At 52.7% G+C, this 18616-nt stretch overlaps 1 protein-coding gene across 9 annotated transcripts; it reads right to left on the bottom strand.

Moving 5' to 3' along the window:
* tbc1d2 (TBC1 domain family, member 2) lies at positions 1 to 13296 on the bottom strand. 9 transcript variants are annotated; one of them, XM_061834440.1, is made up of 19 exons: positions 13140 to 13218; positions 13008 to 13060; positions 12803 to 12902; positions 12244 to 12573; positions 10771 to 12171; positions 10579 to 10690; positions 8386 to 8506; positions 8197 to 8306; positions 7562 to 7731; positions 6479 to 6709; positions 5851 to 5955; positions 5673 to 5783; positions 5306 to 5587; positions 4830 to 5030; positions 3753 to 3940; positions 3173 to 3293; positions 2906 to 3091; positions 2718 to 2839; positions 405 to 1826 (listed from the first exon to the last, which is right to left on the bottom strand). In XM_061834440.1, the coding sequence occupies exons 5-19, from the start codon at positions 12127 to 12129 to the stop codon at positions 1625 to 1627; spliced, it is 3621 nt and encodes a 1206-aa protein (XP_061690424.1). In that variant the 5' UTR covers positions 12130 to 12171; positions 12244 to 12573; positions 12803 to 12902; positions 13008 to 13060; positions 13140 to 13218; the 3' UTR covers positions 405 to 1624. The 9 variants fall into 9 exon arrangements, with proteins under 9 accessions (XP_061690425.1, XP_061690424.1, XP_061690420.1 ...); XM_061834441.1 differs by lacking the exon at positions 405 to 1826 and adding an exon at positions 1 to 138 and having other exon boundaries at positions 10771 to 12573; XM_061834436.1 differs by having other exon boundaries at positions 10771 to 12573.
* Positions 13297 to 18616: the final 5320 nt, after the last annotated feature.

Raw genomic sequence — 18616 nt, 5'->3', positions numbered from 1 at the left:
GCGTGACCTGTAAAAGCTGGAATCTTTTACAGCGTCCGCTTCCAGTAGCGAGCGTCGCCCCATTGGACGCCAGGATCGCGGCGCGCGTTGACAACCGGTCACCAAGCAGAGGAGAAAGGCCACCAAAGGGCACACGATCTGCAGAATTGTGACATCACAAATGATGCGTTAGGTCACTTCCTGTCTGTTGCCGCTGAAACATTCCAAATCTCGCGAGCTCAGCAGGAAATGGAAATGCCGTCATCGAGGCCATCGCATCACTTGACTCGCTTGAGAACGTTTTCTTCTCTTCCTGGAGATTTTATAAATATATTTAAGTTTTTTTTTTTTTTTTTTTTTTTAGAAAATCTTCCAATAAAAATCACAATGAATTTTAATGCTCTGACTTTAATGATAATGAAAGCTGGACGCAGTTAACAAAGATGGCCCCGCCCCCTTCACCATGGCCAATCCTCAACTTTGACCCCACGCTGGCCCGTTTTGTCCTGATTTTGCACCCTCCCGACCGCAAAGAATAACGTATGTCGCGTACGTACGTTCCATCTCCCAGGACGATCCTGTGGTCTGAGGTGTGAAAAAAGTGGATTAGTCCCAATGTTAGAGGCCGCATGGGTCGGGGTCGGCACGTTCAAATGTACGTACAAAACAACAGGTGTGATCTTTACAACCAAATAAAAACGGACGTCTCCGGGGTCACGACTGGGCAAATTGTTACTTGAAAGAGAATGGAGACGATCAAAGAAGGAATAAAATCATTTTTTCATCCATCTTCTCCCACTTATCGGAAGTCGGGTCACGAAGGCAGTAGCTTTAGCGGGGACACCCAGACTTCCCTTTCCGCAGCCACCTCATCCGGCTCCTCTGGGCGGGTGCCGAGGGGTTCCCCGGCCGGCCGAGAGACGGTCCTTCCGGCGTGTCCCCGGTCGTCCCCGGGTTCTCCTCCCACCGGGACGACCTCCGGATCAGACGCTCCCGCCGCCTCATCCGGCCTCGGACTCGCGCATCCATCCATTTTCCGAGCCGCTTAACCTCACGAGGGTCGCGGGAGCGCCAGAGGCAATCCCGGCTATCGTCGGGCAGGAGGGAGGGTACGCCCTCAACCTGTTGCCAGCCAGTCACGGGGCACATAAGAGACAATTGTGGCAGTCACAATCACACCTCGGGACAATTCACAGTGTCCAATGAAGGTTTTGGGGATGCTGGAGGAGAAAAGCCACACAGGAGGTGGCCGGGATTTGAACCCGTGGTCCTCGCAACTACGGTAACCGCGAGGTCAACGCTGGCGTTTCTCCGCATTGTGAGCCAATGACGGCTTCTGCCGACCTGGGTGGTTTTCCGCCATACGAGTGATAGAAGATGCTTGTTTGGAGATGGACATTTGGACAGCGGGGCAAGTCACCTCATTTCCGGTTGGACATGAACAGAATTCAACGTCCAGTCAATGTAGATTACATTAGACAACCTTTATTAGTCCCACAGTGCGGGTTTGCCTGCAATTTGCACCCAAATTTGAGTGACAGCTGACATTGGAATAGATGTCGTAGTTTCCCTGATTCAAAATGTTTTGGGTGAAATCGGTCGGCACAAAGCGGCGAAGGTCAGGCAGGGAATCCAGCGACGGGACTCAGCTCATCTCCTCATCGTCAGTGACGGGGTCGCCGGCGCGCCGTTGCGAGGGGTCGTCGTCGAGCGCCGCAAACGCCTTCTGCTGTTCCTCCAGTTCTCGCAGCTCCCCCAGCAGGCGCTCCAGATGAAGAGCTCGCCGGTTCCTCAGCAGCCGGCCGGGGAACGGGTTCACGTCGACGAAGGCCATTCTCATCAACTTCCTGCACGGACACAAGCGCGAGCGCAACTCCGTCGGACCGACGTCGACGTCGAGGGTGCCGAAATCCGACGTCGTTGCGTACGCCTCAAGCAATTGCGCCGATGTCGGGCATACTGCGCTCGGATCAACGACAGCGAGGGTGGAGGCCGATGTGTGGATCGTCGAGACACGGGCCTAGCATCCATCTTGGTGCTCGATGCGGGCGGGCGTGGCCAACACGCGTTGGTTGACTGCCGCTTGGCTTGACGAACCACGTGTTCATAAAGGTCCGTTCTAGCGAGCTGCACCCACGTCAACAGATCATGAGAGCTGACTGCGTGAAAAGTAGATTTTGGGGCAAAAGCGTGTGAGCCCCCTGATCTACAATATGCCCGGGGTACCGTCAATCATCAAAACCAGCTGCGATTGTGGTTATGAACCAGGTTTGGATCCGGTCTCGGCAACGGAGCGGATGGCAAACCACATAAACGCTCTCATGCTTTCGGTGTCACCAAATGGTAGCATAACCCTTGAAATATAAAATGTATTTTGCGAGCGGTTCAAAAGACAGAAAAGGACAAAGTCCACCAGTGGCAACTTCTCGCCGGTTGACCGGTCGTTATTTCGAACGCTGCCCCGGAAGGCGACGGCAAGTCTCATTCATTTGCTGTACATCATTTTTTTTTAAGCAGGTCTTTGTCATCTTGTGTTGGTTGCCTTCTTCAAAATAAGGTTTTTGCGGTGTGGTTCATTCTGCGCATTAATAGAATAGACCGTATGCCGCGCCTGTTTATCGTGAGAAAAGCTGAGAGGCGATTTTTGATGAATGCGTGTACGAACAACAAGACTAAGAAGCCAGAGGTGCGCGTGTTCAGATCAGATGATCGGATGCTAATGTGTGTGACGGCGGTACCTGGTGTCGGTGATGGTCTTGGTGAAGAAACGGAGGTATTGGTGGATGTCGGCGCCGTCACGGATCTTCAGGATGTCGTCTTCTTTGTATTTGAACAACGCCAAAGCATACCTGAACATCACCTGAAACGTGGAGACGCGTTAAGTTTGCGGGCGCGCTTGAGCGTGGGCGCGCGGGTGCCAGCGTACCTTGGTGCCCTCGTGCAAAAAGGCGTCCCACACAGGCAGCAGGATGTCGCTGGGCAGACTCTCAACAAAAACCACCAGGAACCAGTTTAAGGTAACGAGAGACACGTCGACTCCATAAAGGTCAAAGTGCGCCGCCAGGCGAGGAACCTTCTCCACGAGAAAGTCCTTCAGAACGTACTGGTCCGCCTGTCGATCAGTCAGTCAGTCAGTCAGTCAGTCAGTCGATTGACCGACCGACCGACCGAGTCCTTGTGGTGGGTTGCGCACCTGTGCGGCCAGCAGGTTCTTGCTGTAGTAGTCCTGAGGCATGATGGCATCAACCACGGCCACCACGCACCAAAACGCTTCCTCTTCACTTTGGAGAACTAAAAGAGCAATGGCGGCCAACCTGAGACAGCAAAGACATTACTAGTTTCTTGACTTAACAAGATGGCAGCATATGACTCCAGTCCTCGAGTCAGTCTCCCAGTCAGCTATAGAACAGATTTGGAAGCGGTCTGGTCCATGGTTTAGGTCCAGAATAAAGCCGAGAAATTCTTGGGGCAGAGAAAGCCAGTCGGGCTTGCAGACTTGGGTAAGAGCGAGAAGCAAACACGCTTAGGCAGGATTGGACTGCGACGCTGCTCACAAATGGATGCGCCCTTTGTATCGTTACAGGTTTTTGTGTGATACGGGCCGATTTGGCTTCGTTCAAAACACCCAGCGTGAGGTTTTGTTTTTTGGTTCCGCTGGAAAGGATTCAAGGTATTCCCATGAATTTGGCTTCATCACGGAACGAGTTGAAGTCAAGGTAGCGCTGCATTTGTAAGCTTTCGAGGAGTATACTGTACGTAAGGAGTGCGTGTACCTGTTCAGTCCCTGGCAGTAGCCAACGGAGGGGTTCTGCCAGGAGAAGGCCAATAGGATGCGCTGCAGCTGCTGGTGGGCGGGACTGGACGGCGAGGAGAAATGGAGGTTGCTGGTTAGAGTTCGGTGAAGGTCCAACTGGATCTGTCTGGAGGCGGGATGAGGACACGTGCGGCTCTTGTCACACAACTGGAGGCACACAAGCAGGAGCTCGGTCAGATGGTGTGCCACTAGACCCCACACGGTGGACCTATACCACCGTATTGTACGCACTACGAGGCCCACCTGAAAGCGTTTACTTTTCTCCAAAATAGTGCATTGAGTTCCAAAATCTGGAAAAATGTTGTCGCGCGACTTCGGGAGCCACTCTGCTTGACTCGGACCATTTTCCGTTGAAACTGGGACGATAAACGCGCACTTTGTACGCCGGCAAGCGATAAAGCAATCAGACGGCATTACTTAATACGTTCACCAGATAAACGAACCGGGGCCTGGCGTGGATGAGAACGCTGGCACCTCAGTCCTGGATGTACTGGTGTTTGGGGAGTTCTGTTCAGGGTACCCAGAGTAGGGCCAGGAAAAGGACTCCATTGCCAGACATCTGAAGCTGAAAGCATGGGTGAGGGCCTCGAGGACGGTGTTGGGCGAAGTTGAGAATTTGGTACCGGAAGGACAGGGTAGCGTCCAGAATGACACACGTGTGACTTTTGGGCTTCAGGGCACCGGGAAGCGGGTAGCAGTCCTCCCCCTGGAATATCGCCACCCTTAAAGAAGAGCCTCTTGGGTGCCGCAAGTGTGAGCTTTCGAGGTATTTTAAAGAGTACGTCCTGTGACCTGTCACCACACCTGATCAGTCAGGTGATCGCACCAGATCCAAAACGACTGCTCTAGCTCCATCAGGTAACCGCCGAGACTTAAACACGATTGCGAAAGATCACCACTCGACCACGTCAGTTGAGTGACTACTCACTACTCGAGCCGACCTGAATGTTACACGTAGCATTTGAGCTAACGGGATGACGGAAGGTCTGTCAAAGGGACATGCCTTCAGACAAGGTCAGTAATGCACTACAATTACCTGCTGGTATCGCTGCGGGTGGCGCTCTCTGACGGTCCTGGTCCTGGATCGGACGAGGGAGCGCCAAACGCTCTGCCGGTACTCTTGCGGTACCCCGGCCCGCAGCAGACCTTTGAGTTCTGGCGAATGGCAAAAGTCCTCATCCGACCTGCCGGCCAGGTACTGAGCCCAGCGACTCAACAGCGGGCGCTCTCGATCCTCCTGCAACAAAGACCGGGTGAAGTTTGGAGACGTGTCAAGTCTAACACTAACCCTTCCCAAACTTGTGGTCGCAGCGCCTTCCTTTTTGAGATGAAATTATTTTCACCACAAACACGGTTTTTCTTTAAATAGGTTTAGGATTGTCTTGCAATAATCTATAAATCACTGTTACAGTTGGAAAATTTACACTGGCAAGTTTATCAAGGCACCAAAACCAAACAAAAGTCCACCTGCAAAAATTTAGCATCAATTTAGTAGATGGCATCAGGTCAAACCTGTTGGAGCAGGTTGTGCGAGCGAATCTCCAGCGCTTGGATTTTAGCCAGAAGCTTCACGTCTTCCACCTCATAGTCGGGAAAGAACTTGAAGCCATACTCATCGTGAAGGATCCTTGTGGTGGCATTGACGTTCTTTGTCTGCCCTTCCAGAGCATCCTCAACTATCTTTTGTATAGTCCGCTGCTGGTCCGGAGCCAGACTTCTGTTCTCCTGCAGCTTCCGCAGGACTCCAAGGTAGCGACTCTCGGCCTGGCAGCACCAAGCCTCCAGGTAAGCACACTGGGGACACGCACACACACACAGGGACGTTCAGCGGATACACAAAAGAAGGTTAAAGGCTAACGGCGTTCTTGGGCCGACGTACCTTGACCATCAGACTGCGCTCCTGCTCCGAGCTCTTCCTCCACAGTTTGGTCAGCTGGAGGATCTCAGAGTTCAGAAACTTGTTCTGTGTCTTGTAAGCCTCAATGTCGTCCTGAAGGACACATGAACAAATCGTGAGAGGCTCAATGTACCGGCTCCCCCTGGAGGACTCTCTTTACCTTCAGGTCCTCGACACGCTGCTGCAGTTGTCTGATTGTGTCTGGGACGGACGAGGCGGAAGTTGGCGGGAATGCGGCCACGTGGTCGGACAGCTTGAGGATCACCTGAGCGGAAAGGAGACAACGACCGGTCACAAACTAGCAACAGGAAACAGGAATTCGGATACGGGATGTTGGACACTGCAAGATGGACGTCGGAAGGGGACACAGGAAGCACGACGATGGAAGTTGGACACGGCCAGTAGGACAACTGAAAGCTCCACAGAGAAGTAAGACGCTGGAAAGTGAACACAGGAAGTTGAATGAAGGAAGGAATTTGGGCAGAGTAAGTTGGATACAGGAAGTTGATCACGAGAAGTTGGACACAGGGAAACGAGCACAGGAAGTCGGCCAAAAAAAAAAAAAAAAAAACAGGCACTTGGACGCAGGAATTTAGACGCAAAAGGACTCCAATAGAAGAAGCTGAACACAGGCCCCAGGAAATTGGACACGAGAATTTGGGAAGAGGAAGTTGCACAGTGGCAGTTGGACACATAAAGTCGGCCCCAAAAAGGTGAAAACGGCACGTTCGGGGCAGGAAGTTGGGCACGATGAGAAGTTCCCGTGTGGCCTGGCGAGTGAGGATGACCTCCTGCTTGGCATGGTTCTTTTCCGTCAGCTCCCTGACCCGCTCACGAAGTTGCGCCACCCGCGGGTCCTTCCGGTCCAGATGGTTCCCGGCCACTTGTTCTGACCGGCCGAGCGGGTGTCGCAGCAGTTCCGGTCGCTCCCGCTCTCCTTCGGCCGCCACGAAGTCGACGCCTGCCGGCCTTTCCAGCTGGGTGGCCTCCAAGGTTTTGTGGAGCAACCACACGAGCTCCTGCAGGGAGCACTCACGTCATCCCCACATCAGCGCAAGTCAAGTCTTGTGTTTGACACGAGGACCAGATAGACTGGAGCAATCTCCCGCTGCTTCAGGAAACCGAGGTTCCAAAGAAAATCCACAAATACTGTAGATCCATTCACCAAAGCGAAATTACGAATACGCGGTGACTGAGAGATAGCGGAGCGAGATACTTCCTAAAACGTCCACTCACACTTTAGGAATTAGGGAATGAGTGAATGATGGCGAACTCAGCGACAGGATTTTCATGTACTGCACTCTTATTGTAAATGCATACGCGAAAGATTGAAAATGTTTGAAAAGTTTGACATTTTATCAAAACCGAGCACGCCGTTGACATTTTGGACAGACTGCACTCATGAGCTGTGAGGAAACGGTGAGCTTCCTCGCCCCAAATCTGTTGCCAAAGGCAAGCGGCTGTACCCAAACTAGCATGTTCCAGAGTCCCGAGACAATCTTCCCATTTCACTCTACGTAAAATAAGACAACAGGACACCAGGTGCCACATCCGACATGGCCGGCTGGCACGATTTTTGGAATCGGATCTTGCAATGCTGCACGTCTCGCGGCAGGAAATATGCCAGCTCCGTTCTCTGCCTGCATTGCGCCACAGCGCCGATTCTGGACCTAACAGACTTTGGAAACTATTTTGGACACATTGTTCAGTCCCCTTTTATATTACACCGGTTATTTCGGGGTGCGTCTTATCGAGGCGCCACCGTCACCGCTGGGGAAAACCTTTTGCCGCAGTCCGACAACACTAGAAAATGGCCAATTACCTCGATTACGCTGCGGGGATGAGTCCCAACACAATGTGAGCGTGCTGACCTTCTGAGCTTTAACTTCCTCCATTAGCATCTCCTTGTCACGCTGGAGGCGGGACACAGACTCCGAGGAGCTGAAATCCTTCTTTCTCCGCCGAGTGTTCGGCAGAGCGCAGCTGGCGGCGCGCACCAGCGCCCGTCCGACCGGAACAGTGGGAGGCGCCGTCACGGAGGCTTGAAGAAAGAAAAAAGGAGACACGACCCTGATCCAGAAGTCCAGACCCCATCACCGACACCCACCGAATACGTCACGAACGGACACCTAAATGGAATGGCCGTAAGTCCGCCACAAGATTGCAGTCGAGCACCTTGCGCTATTTCACAAGGCTTCTTTCAAAAAGTCTCGACTTAGTCAAATGCCAGGCCTGCTTTTGAACTGAGGGTCGTAGCTACAAGATGGCATCAAAACAGTACTTTTTATTTATTTATTTATTTATTTATTTTGGGGGGGGTGGGGTGGGGGGGTATTTGACTTCACCACGCTTTGACCTGAGCAACCTACTGCGGTGAAGGTGGACCGGTACTGCAGCGTGGGCCCAGTAGTACACATTGGAAGTACGGAGTTGTTACTGCGTTGCCAGAGCGTGCGTAGAACGGTACACCTCGGACGGTACTGCAATGCGGTCAAATGGTACCTACCGGGGTCGTCGGCGTCGGCGTCCACTCCGACGCCGGCTGGAGCCCGCACGTAGAAGACACTTTGCGCCCAGTCCTGGGAAGACCTCTTCCGAAGACTGTGGACTGTGTTCCTGTCGCGGTAAGTGCAAAGCGTCTTTCCTTCTCTGCGTCCTTCACTTTTGGGACATTTGGCAGCCCAAAGGGACTCACTGGATCTGGATGAAGGGATGTTTGATGGACACGTCGCCGAGCGCCGTCCCGTGAGGCGACTCGTCGGCGGCCTCCTCCCCGACTAGCCCCGCGGGACTTTTCAACAGCGGCAGGAAGTCGTCTGCAGTGACAGGATGCACAAACGCTGCCGTTGCTCACTCGGACCTTCCAGCAATTACAAACGCGGACCTCGCTTGTTCCAGTGCTCCGAACCGACGTCGTTTTAGACCTTTACGACAGCGAAAGGGCTCATAAGGAGAGTTCTCCTCGTCAGGCGCCACCTTCCCCAAGGCCTGCGATGCTCATTGGTCAGCGGCAGGGGGCGCCGCCGATGCTTTTCGGCCTCCATTGTTTTTCTAGCACGCTTGACCCCACCAGGGTCGGGGTCGGGGTCGCGGCAGACGGTGGCCGAGAAGCGCCGTACAACCTGAACTTGTCACATTTTGACAACGGTACATTTGGGTCACTTTCGTACAACTTGATCAATAACCCTAACCAAAGAGTTTCCGACTGAAATCAAATCATTTCATTTCTTGTCAGTTGCTATCCATCAAAAGTTCACCAATGTGTTTGTAAAAGGCCCATTTTTCAAACTTTGAATGAGAAAACGTCTTCACAACGAGGTGTCCTAAACGAGGTCTGATGACATTTTGGGGGAGGGTTTTTTTTTTTTTTTTTTTCCCCTCCTCTCTTCTTTGAAAACTGGCATGAATTCATCTGGGTTTTTTTTCTGTCACTCAAGCTCTCGTTAGGATTAATGCCACTTTCTAAACGTTGTGAGAAAGTCCCGCACCTCTTTGAGGCGGCGGCCATTCTGCGTTGACGCACCGGAGATATTCTGTCGTTTCTGAGAGACGAAGTCACACTACGCGCGTATGTTGGATCTGCAGTGTTGTAACTTTTTGCGCGTCACAACACGCGCGTAATGAACGTCTTGAATGAGTCGTTGGGATCGATGGTTCATGCGCTTCATCAGAGCTCCAAGAGAACCACCATTTGGGTGATGTCCTTGACGGTCGCCACTTTTGTCTCAGGCCTTCTCCAAACGTGCTTCAACAGGCCCCCACAGAGCCATCACATGTGGAAATCCGCAACTTTTGGGGAAAGCGGGAATTTCCGTGCGTGGGAGACATTTACCCAGAGAAAACCGAGGCGGCGTGCAAAACGTAGCGACTTTTCATTTGGGGTTTTTTGTGCCTTTACCGTTAGTGATCCAATCCTATGACCATTCACAGTCTTACACCTACGGACAACTTCAACGACGGTAACATGTTTATGGAATGTAAGAGGAAGCCCGAGTACCCAAAGGACAACCCGGGCGAGCGAGGAGAGAACATCAAGACCGAATCCGAACATTCCTAAAGTGGACTTTCGCGACGTCAGACAGGATGTCGAAACTTTTTGACGCTTGAACAAGTTACGACAACAGGACCGTGATTCCTGACGAACGAGTCATCTGCCGCAAGCGCCAAACACGCAAGCGGACGTGTACGCGTACACACCGCACACGTGAGCAAAGGCGAACGGTTTTGAGTCCGCTGAGGTTGTCGCTGAAGGCTCGGGAGAGAGGAGCCGCCGCCGTCACAACGAGGAGGGTAAAAACGGGAAGCTCCCGGAAAAGTCACTTCCGACCTTCCTCCCGCCCGGCCCACCTCCGCGACATCCCTTCTCCACACTAGATGAACTCCACTAAAAACATTTGGGAGGGAGGAAGGACTCGAGGTCGGTCTAACCACGCCTGAGCCAGAGCGACACTTGATTTGGGAACTCTCTGGAAGATCTTTGCTATGACATCACCGGTGACGATGTCGCTCACAAGTGGACCTCTGCACGGGAAGTGACTTCCAAACCACTGGAAGCTTTTACAATGCTTGAAAGTGACCACCGAAACCTCTGCCGGACAGTTCAACAAGTGGAAAAATATTCCCCACTCGTGTGACCGATATCAGACCGATTCCAACAAATTCAGATGGGTTAAGCCTGTATCAGATCGGGGAAGGAAAAAAATACAGGCCACTTAAACCTGTTCCCATCAGTGAAAACCCTACTAGACCAGTTAAAACCTTATTTTGGACCACAAAAAAATTGATTCAAACGAGGGGAAAAAAAACAAAACAAAAAACAAACGAAGCAGCTGAGCCCAGTGAAACCAGTATCAGATCAGTGAAGTTAAGCAGTACAATGCGGGGGTACCTCCAATGTCAGCGGCCTCGGGGCAAGAACTCGTCTTTTGGTTCTGTCGGTGATGCCAGCGTTTGAGCTGCAGCTGGTGCAACCAATAAAGCATCAGGTCTTGAGTCACAGCCTGAGTGGGGAAGAGCAAAAGACGGGGTGAACAAAACGGGGAGAAAGTCTGAGTCCGGTCTGGGCTTGTCAAAGTCATACTTTGAGGGTGTAAATGCGCTCGGGCGTCTCAATGTGGAAGGTGCCCATCTCCGCCTTGAGCGGGTAGGAGAAGGTGGCGGAGGTGAGGTCCACCCGGCCCAGAGGAGTCACATCCTGCGGGGTGCGGTAGTAGTACATCTGGTTCTGCTTCTCCTCGTAGGTGAACCAGCGCCGCTTCCAGGCCCGCAGAGGACCACCCTGCTTCTGCAGAAAGCCGCAAAGTTTGGCCTCACCTGAACTACCCGAAAAGTTGCCGGCGTCTTGGCCCTCAAACTGAACAGAGAGTGGAGTGTCATGCGAGTCCAGTCCAGCAAGTGAGGGTGCCTCACAATGGTCAAGGTGAACAGGTAGACTCGTCTGATGGGGGTCCGGGTGAGCCGGGAGAGAGGTCCGATGGGATAGTAGCTGAGCAGGATGCTGAGGAACCAGGTGAGCAGAGGTACACGTCTGACGGGGGTCCGTGTAAGGAGACGGAGGAGTCTGATTCGTGTCCGAGTGGACGGATGAACGAGTCCGGGGCGAGTCCGGGAGAGCAACGGAAGGGGCTTGCCGGGCAGCTGAGGGAGATCGATGGCGCTCCAGCTGAGCAGAAACACACATCTGATGGGAGTTCTGGTCTGGGTCCGGGTGAGCAGGAACCTGCGGATCCATATGAACGGAGGGAAGAGGCTTGTAAGGGTCCGGGGGAGCACGGGGAGGAGCTTGATGGATGTCTAGGTGAGCAGGACGAGGAACCCGGTGGGACTTCAGAGAAACATGAAGCTGTGGGTCCATGTGAACAGAAGCAGCCTGAGGGCGATCCGGATGAGCAGGTGGAGCCTGATGGGTTTCTATAGCAGGGGTAGATGTTGGTGGGGGTTCCAGGTGAGCAGGAAGATGTGGCTGATCAGAATTCAGGTGAGCAGGAAACTGGGGGTTTAGGTGGGCAGAGTCAGGGGCTTGATGGGGGTCTAGCGGAACAGAGGTAGTAGTCTGATGGAGCTCTCGCTCAGCAGGGAATGGAGACTGATGGGAGTCCCGGTCGGCAGGAAGCTGAGGGTCCGGGTGAGGAGGGTTAGGAGTCTGTTGGAGGTCTAGGTGACCATGAAGTGGTGAATGATGGGAATCCAAGTGCGCAGAGCTAGCAGTCTGATGGCGTTCTAGGTCAGCATGGAGTGTATCCTGATAGGAGTCCAGGTGAGCAGGAAGCTGGGGATGCAGGGCAGTAGGGGTAGGACTCTGAGCCTGGTGGGGGTCCAGGTCAGCAGAATTAACAGTCTGATGAAGGTCGAGGTGAGCAGGGAGAGGAGCCAGAGGTGTGATTGAAGTTAGCCTCGTTGTAGCCTTCTGGTGACTCTGGTGGTCTTTGTCCTGGTTCATCACCTGCTCTTCAACAAGTGAGTCAGTTTCCAGGCCCCTTCCCTGGAACAAAGATTGTTCCGTCACCAAATGCTGGCCTGGTTTTGGTGGGAAATCTTTGCTTTTCTGGCTTACTGTTTGGTTTCTCTGCAGGATTCTGGTGGGTCCCTTGTGTGTATGGAGGACTATGCAGACTGTCTAGGGAGTTTCTGCAGGAGTATGATTGGTCTTTTACGTCTCTGGAGTGCCGTGGGAGGTCTCTGGTGCACTCTGTCGGGACACGGACCGGCAGACTTGGTAGCTGGTGGCTCCGCGACCACATCGGAGGCTGTTTAAATGGTGTTGAAACTTGTCAGTGAGTGCCTGTCCGTGTCTGCAACTGGCTGGCGACCGCCTCAGGGCGCTTGCTTGCTCAGTCCGCCCTTTGCCCGATGTTAACTGGGTTAGGTTCCAGGGTTCCGCGACCTGAAGCGGGATGAGTAGTGTTTACAATGGATGGAGTAAATGAGCCAGACGAGGTGCCGATGTCATTTCCTGTTAAGTGCTTTGCGTCCATCCCGAAGAGAAGACAATTTGTTTGAGACGGAACGACCACGTCAGAGCCCACTGGGCAACGTCTCGCAAGGACACGGACGCTGACGTCATTCGCTCTCAAAACAAAAGAAAAACAGTCCAATGAAGAAGAAAACATTACCTTACTGCTTAAAGCAAACTTAGCTAGCACAGAAGTACAATTGGGGAGTACCGCAGTCCACTTTCCATGAGGAACTTCATGAGCGCTCAGTGAGGATTCGCTAGAACATGCAGTAATACACGTTGAGTGCTGCAGTACACTTTTAGTTATTTGTGTCAAATGTGAAGAGGAAGACGAACGAACGCGACGGTTTCAGAGAACTCACCGGGGGGGCGTGGCCTGAGCACACCTGGGTGAAGGATCCTCTTTGATTGGCAGCTGCACAAGGAAGGAAAGAAGGAAGGAAGTTGACTTCCTGTCATGTCTTTGTGTTTCTTTTTCTCCGTTTTCTTCTCACCCGCGTCTCAGACTTGCTTGCTCACTTGTTCGCCTTGCCGACCTTTTTTCTTCTTCTTCTTCTTCTTCTTCTTCTGCCCCACCCACATTCCTAAACTCGCAACTTCCGCTGTGGAGTATCAAAATAATAGCATCCACACATGGAGCCATTTGACAAGAAAAATACACTTGAAACTGAATTGTTGAGAATTTTTATTGGCACGAACATGCACGCACAGGAAATTTGTTGTCCGCATTTCCCTCTTGCCAGTGAACACACCCACTTGTTAGTGGACCACACTGGAGCTAGTTATCCTCACAAGGGTCGCGGGAGCGCCAGAGCCTATCCCAGATAACTTCGGGAAGGGGGCGGGGCAGACCCTGAACTGGCCGCCAGCCAATCGCAGGGCAAGCATGAGCTGAACGGCAATTTCGAGGCCTGGATTTGAACCACCGTCGCCCACCATGGTCATATTGGAGACTAATGAGAAAAAAAAAAATCAACAACTATTTCAAGCATGACTAAGATTGCAATTCCGCATATTCTTGCAGTGATGTGAGCTCATCTCGGTCCATGCGACGTGAAACGTGCAAGTACTCAAGCATCTCCGCCAGCAGATGGCAGCACAGGAAAACACACGCACGCACACACGCTGACACAAGCGCACCTCGCTCTCTTTCTCTCCTTCTCTCTTTCTTTCTCTTTGTCTTCTTCTCCTCCTCTCACAGTGCAGCTGACAGCCTGATTGAGAATGTCTAAAAACAACGTCAACATGGTCGTCATCTCCATCCTCATCAGGATTTCCCCTGCAGTCATCGTCATCACCACCGTCCCCATCCTCATCTTCATCCTCATCTTCCTCGCCACCACGGCGGTGGCCGCAGAGGCCTTTTCCAAATGTTCGCATTTCAAACTTTCGACAGCTCCGGACGAGCGACCGCTGGCAGGCCCGCCGGCCGGGACCAAATCGGTCAACTGCGTCTTGCCCAAGAACACTTGGACATACGGGCAGTCGGAGCAGGGATTCGAACCGACGACCCCCTTGCGTCACCGGACGTCCGTCCCGCTCTATCTACGGACGCTATCATCATCGTCATTGTGATGTTGCCATGGTTCCCCAACAACGTCCACATCCAGACACATCAAAAACAATCTTTTATTAATCTTTAGTTTTATTGTGTGTGTGTGTTGTCTTGGTCAGAGTTGAAACCATGCAGCCATAAAGAAGACCCCCCCCACACACACACACACACACACACACGCTGTGCCCCCCCCCCCCCCTTTCAGATGCAAACTAAGCAGACATATGGAGAGGAGGTGTCGTGGGCTCCTAAAGATTCTGATTGTATGACAAATCACGTCCGAGGACACCCACCCGCCCGTCGGCCCTCCGCCGTGCGACCACCCCCCTGGCCCGCCCCCGCCCCCGCCCCCGCCCCCAGACAACAGCTTCATTAGCCTGAAAGAAAGTTTTTGCAGCTTTGTCAAGTCAAGACTCGCAGCTCGTCGTCTCCCTTTCACCGCTTCTTTTGTTGCCACCAATTCAAGTTATTGCTCTCAAAAACAGCCCCGAGGACCCCCCCCCCCCCCCCTCCCAACCCGACCCCTCACGCACCCAGCCATAACCCACAGACACACACACACACACACGTACAGGCTGGCTCGGCCTGAATGCCACGGTCCATTTCGGCTGTCGTAAATGCTGACACCACAAACGGTCGTCAGCAGGCACATTGAGGAAATGTGCGAGTGGTTCTCAACTGGTGGGTGGGCACCTAAAAGTGGGTCACGGAAGCATTTGGGACGGGTCTTGGACGGGCGCTTCGGGATGGTACCGACATACGGAGCTTGCAAAGACTGTAAGAAAGACAAGAGCGTCATGAAGTTAACGCTATATTTGCTGTTTTCAGCGAACCATGTTCAGTTTTCTTCTGCTTTGATGGGCGTCCTTCCTTCCTTCCTTCCTTCCTTCCTTCCTTCCTTTCCTAAAAAGGAGACAACTATTGCCGCTGCAAACCGTTGTCTGCATTGTTCCTTCTTCCTGCTATCTGATGACCTTTGCAAACGCTTTATCAACTTATATCTCGATTCTATTTCGACAACAGGCAGGACGATGGGAAACGGTTCGAGCGTCGGCCTCGCAGTTCCGGGGATCGGGGTTCGATGGCATTTTCATTCATTTCAATGGGGAAAGATGATTTGGGATAGGAGTGTTTTGACTTCAGAGCACGGACACAGAAGGAATGAAACTTGTAGCTCAAGTCACCACTCTACACATAAAATTCTCGACTGTGCCGTCCGAGTAGTAATGAAATACGTCTTTTCCTCCCGTCAGGTCATGAAGCTCGGGCTCAAGTTTTCGCCCAAGTCCTGAAATTGTGGACGTTGTCAGCGACGAGTCACGTGAGCGGCATCCGGCACCTCCGCGTCCCGGGGCCCCCGCAAACGTGCGGCGGGCGGGTAAACATCAGGACAAAGCGGCGCGGCGCGGCGCTCTTCCCTCCCTGAGACCGACCGTCTTTGCATCCATCACGGCGGGCCCCGTCCATTGTCGCCCAGGAAGGTTTTAATGTAACGCTGGCCGTCGTCAATCACCCACGCGTGAATGCGTCTTCATCAATCTGCTGAGGGATTGTGGGAGGCCGACGCTCCCTTTTCACTTGTCGCCCGCTGTTTGCTCGTCTGATAATTTACTTCCTCGTTTTGCCGGCACCGGGGAAACGCTCGTCAGGTCGCCCCGCAAACTGGCGGCGTCGAGGCCGTCCGGGCCGGCGGGGCGCACGTTTTATGAAACCGGGTTTTGTTCGCGGCTTCCCGGCTGCCCGCTTTACAATAGCGGCCCCCCCCTTGACGACACCTCCGAGCCCGCGAGCGCCCATTTTTTGTCCGAGGTTTTGCGTATGAAGGAAGGCCGGGTCGGGTTGTCGCAAATGTTACGCGAGGCCCACTCATTTATCCGCATTGGAAAGTTTGGAGCCGAGGCTGCAAACGGCCGCCTCGCCTGACCCGGGCCACGGACGAGCGGCAGAAGTCATCTTGGCAAACATTTCAAAGGTTGCGACCTCTTTGCGTCCGTAGGAGGACTCGATGCCGGTTCGACTCGGTCGACGAAGAAGAAGAGGCCTGAGGCGGACCCGCTTGTCAGGTCTCTTTCGCCGGGTTCTGAGGCAGAACCACCGAAGCTTTTTTTTTTTTTTTTTTTTTTTTTGCTGTGTTCTCCCGGGTCCATCGTGACGAAGACTGCACAGCAAGCGGCGGACTGAGTGGGCAAAGTTGCCCGCTCCACCATCTGGAGACGTGCCAAAGCCTCCCATTGGCTAGTTTTGTCACGGTTGCTTTGTTGCGTTGCGGAAGAAAAAGGACGATCGGTGGAGATGTGGGCAGAACGGGATGGCGACCCGTCACACGTCATCTCGCGAGCAAAAGTTGATCTCGAGAAAGCGTACAGGAAATGTCCCGAAAGCCGCCACACTGCTGACGTCATCTCTGATATCGTCGTCGCTTGCGTACACCTGACAAAACTCGCCCCTGCGGTGAAGATTGATTATTGCGAGATTGGCCTCTGCGTATTTGGAGAAAAAAAACTCTGTGTTTTGAAAATAATTTCATCTCCCCAAAAAAGTTTGGGTCCGGGTGAAGCGAGACGGCAAAAGTCAAAAGTGACCTGCTTCGTGCTGGCGTTGCGGCAAGAAACGCGCCGCGCAGAACGAGGTTGACGACATTCTCGTCGTTGGCTCGTCAGGCAAATGTTGCGACGCTCAAGGGATTGTGTCGCGACCGGGGTCGAACGGCGTGACCTTTTAATCAATTTCAAGGCCAAGGTTACCGGCCCGAGTGGCTCGCACTTGACGGACGGTATCTCGCCGCCCCAAAGGTCAAATGAACTTTGAATCAAATGGAAGAATAACAATGATTTCTCCACACCTCCAAGCGGCACATTTTGACCATTTCCCGTCGACGGCAACAAGTCAAGATGGCCGCCATGACGCTGCGTTCTCCTCGGTCTGGATTACTTCTTGATGCCGTGAAATCTTCCACGTAGACACGACGGTTGCTCTTTTTGCCGGAGTTTCGAGTTGGAGTGATGAGCTCGAGCCCTTCTTCAAAGTGACTTTTGGCGACTTTCACGCGATGGACCTCTGGGAATTTGCTTTCTTCCGAGGGTGGGACTTCCGGAGGCTTTGCTTTGCTTTGCTTTGGCCCTCCGGACTTTTCTCCAAACGGCCTCTCCTGACGCTGCTTCTCCAAAATCGTGACCTACTTTTACTTTTCGGCGGCGCAAGACCAAAACCATCGTCGAGGGAGGATGAGGTTTCCGCCCTTGCGTGAGTTTGGCGGGGGGGTGTCTGTGTCTTAATCCCGTCCGAGCTGCTCTCCGTGCAGACCTCTCACTCCTGTGCTTTTCTCCCTCACTTGTTTTCTTTCTCCTCATCAGGGGTGGGGGGACGCTTTTAGGGAGGGGGGCTGAGGCTTTTGGGATGTATCACAGAGTGTGCAAGGGTACACAAAACAAATGAACGTGGCCACAAGGAAGAAAGAAAGCCGCCATCACGGTCTCACCAGCTGCCAACTTTGGGCTAGCTTGATTTTCACGTTTAGCATCCTGTGCATCGCGAACGCTAGCTCTGTTAGCACGCCGAGGCCGATGACAATGTGTGCGCGCACGCCCACCCGCACGCGCATCCGTAAAGTTTACAGCACGCCGACACTTTGAAGTTGACGTGCCATAAAAAAAGGCAAAAGCCCCTCCCACTTGTAAACTCTGACAGCCAATCATATCAATACAGACAGGTGTGCCTCAATACAGTAATATGATATGGGTGGATGGATGGATGGATGGATGATTTGCCACCAATCTTTCTGTCGATGCCAACGACGTCGAGTGACGGGCAGAGCAATTCCACGCTCGTCCGCCAGATGGCAATCGACCACGTTTAGTTCAGTAATGGTTGGGAAGAATGGGTGGAGAAAATGATCTTCTCTAGCTCAAGTCAAACTCAGAAGTGACATCAGCAAAAAGAGAAAAGAACAAATAGAAAAGAAAAGCAATGAGTGCCTGATTCCGTCATGAATTTTTGTTTGAAATGATCAGACGCGTCTGGTGCAATTTGACGTGAATCGACCCCTCCGACCAGGGCGCGCTTAACCACGCCTCCCGAAGTTACGTCACCCCACCTGCGCTAACCTCGGACAAACAAGTAGCAAAAATGGCGGCGCAGGAAGAAAAGACGAGAGCGAAATTGTCCGATTTACCAGCTGATTTCTCACTCGCATTCTTAGCGAATAGTGAAATATTGATATAATTGAAAAGCAGACAGCAGGGCTTCAAGTACTTCAGCGAGGGGGATTTCAATAGTATTTCCATGCATATCGGCGGAGAAAGCATCGATATTAGCGCGAGATCTTTCCGGAGTCAGAGGAAGACCGAGAAGCCACATAATATAATATATTATAACATGTTACATATCACACTTGTGTGCGGAATCTGTATGTGTATC

This window comes from Syngnathoides biaculeatus, chromosome 11 (genome assembly GCF_019802595.1).
Source record: "Syngnathoides biaculeatus isolate LvHL_M chromosome 11, ASM1980259v1, whole genome shotgun sequence".
In the NCBI taxonomy this organism is placed as follows: domain Eukaryota; kingdom Metazoa; phylum Chordata; class Actinopteri; order Syngnathiformes; family Syngnathidae; genus Syngnathoides; species Syngnathoides biaculeatus.
This window is presented reverse-complemented; position numbering and strand designations above follow the sequence as displayed.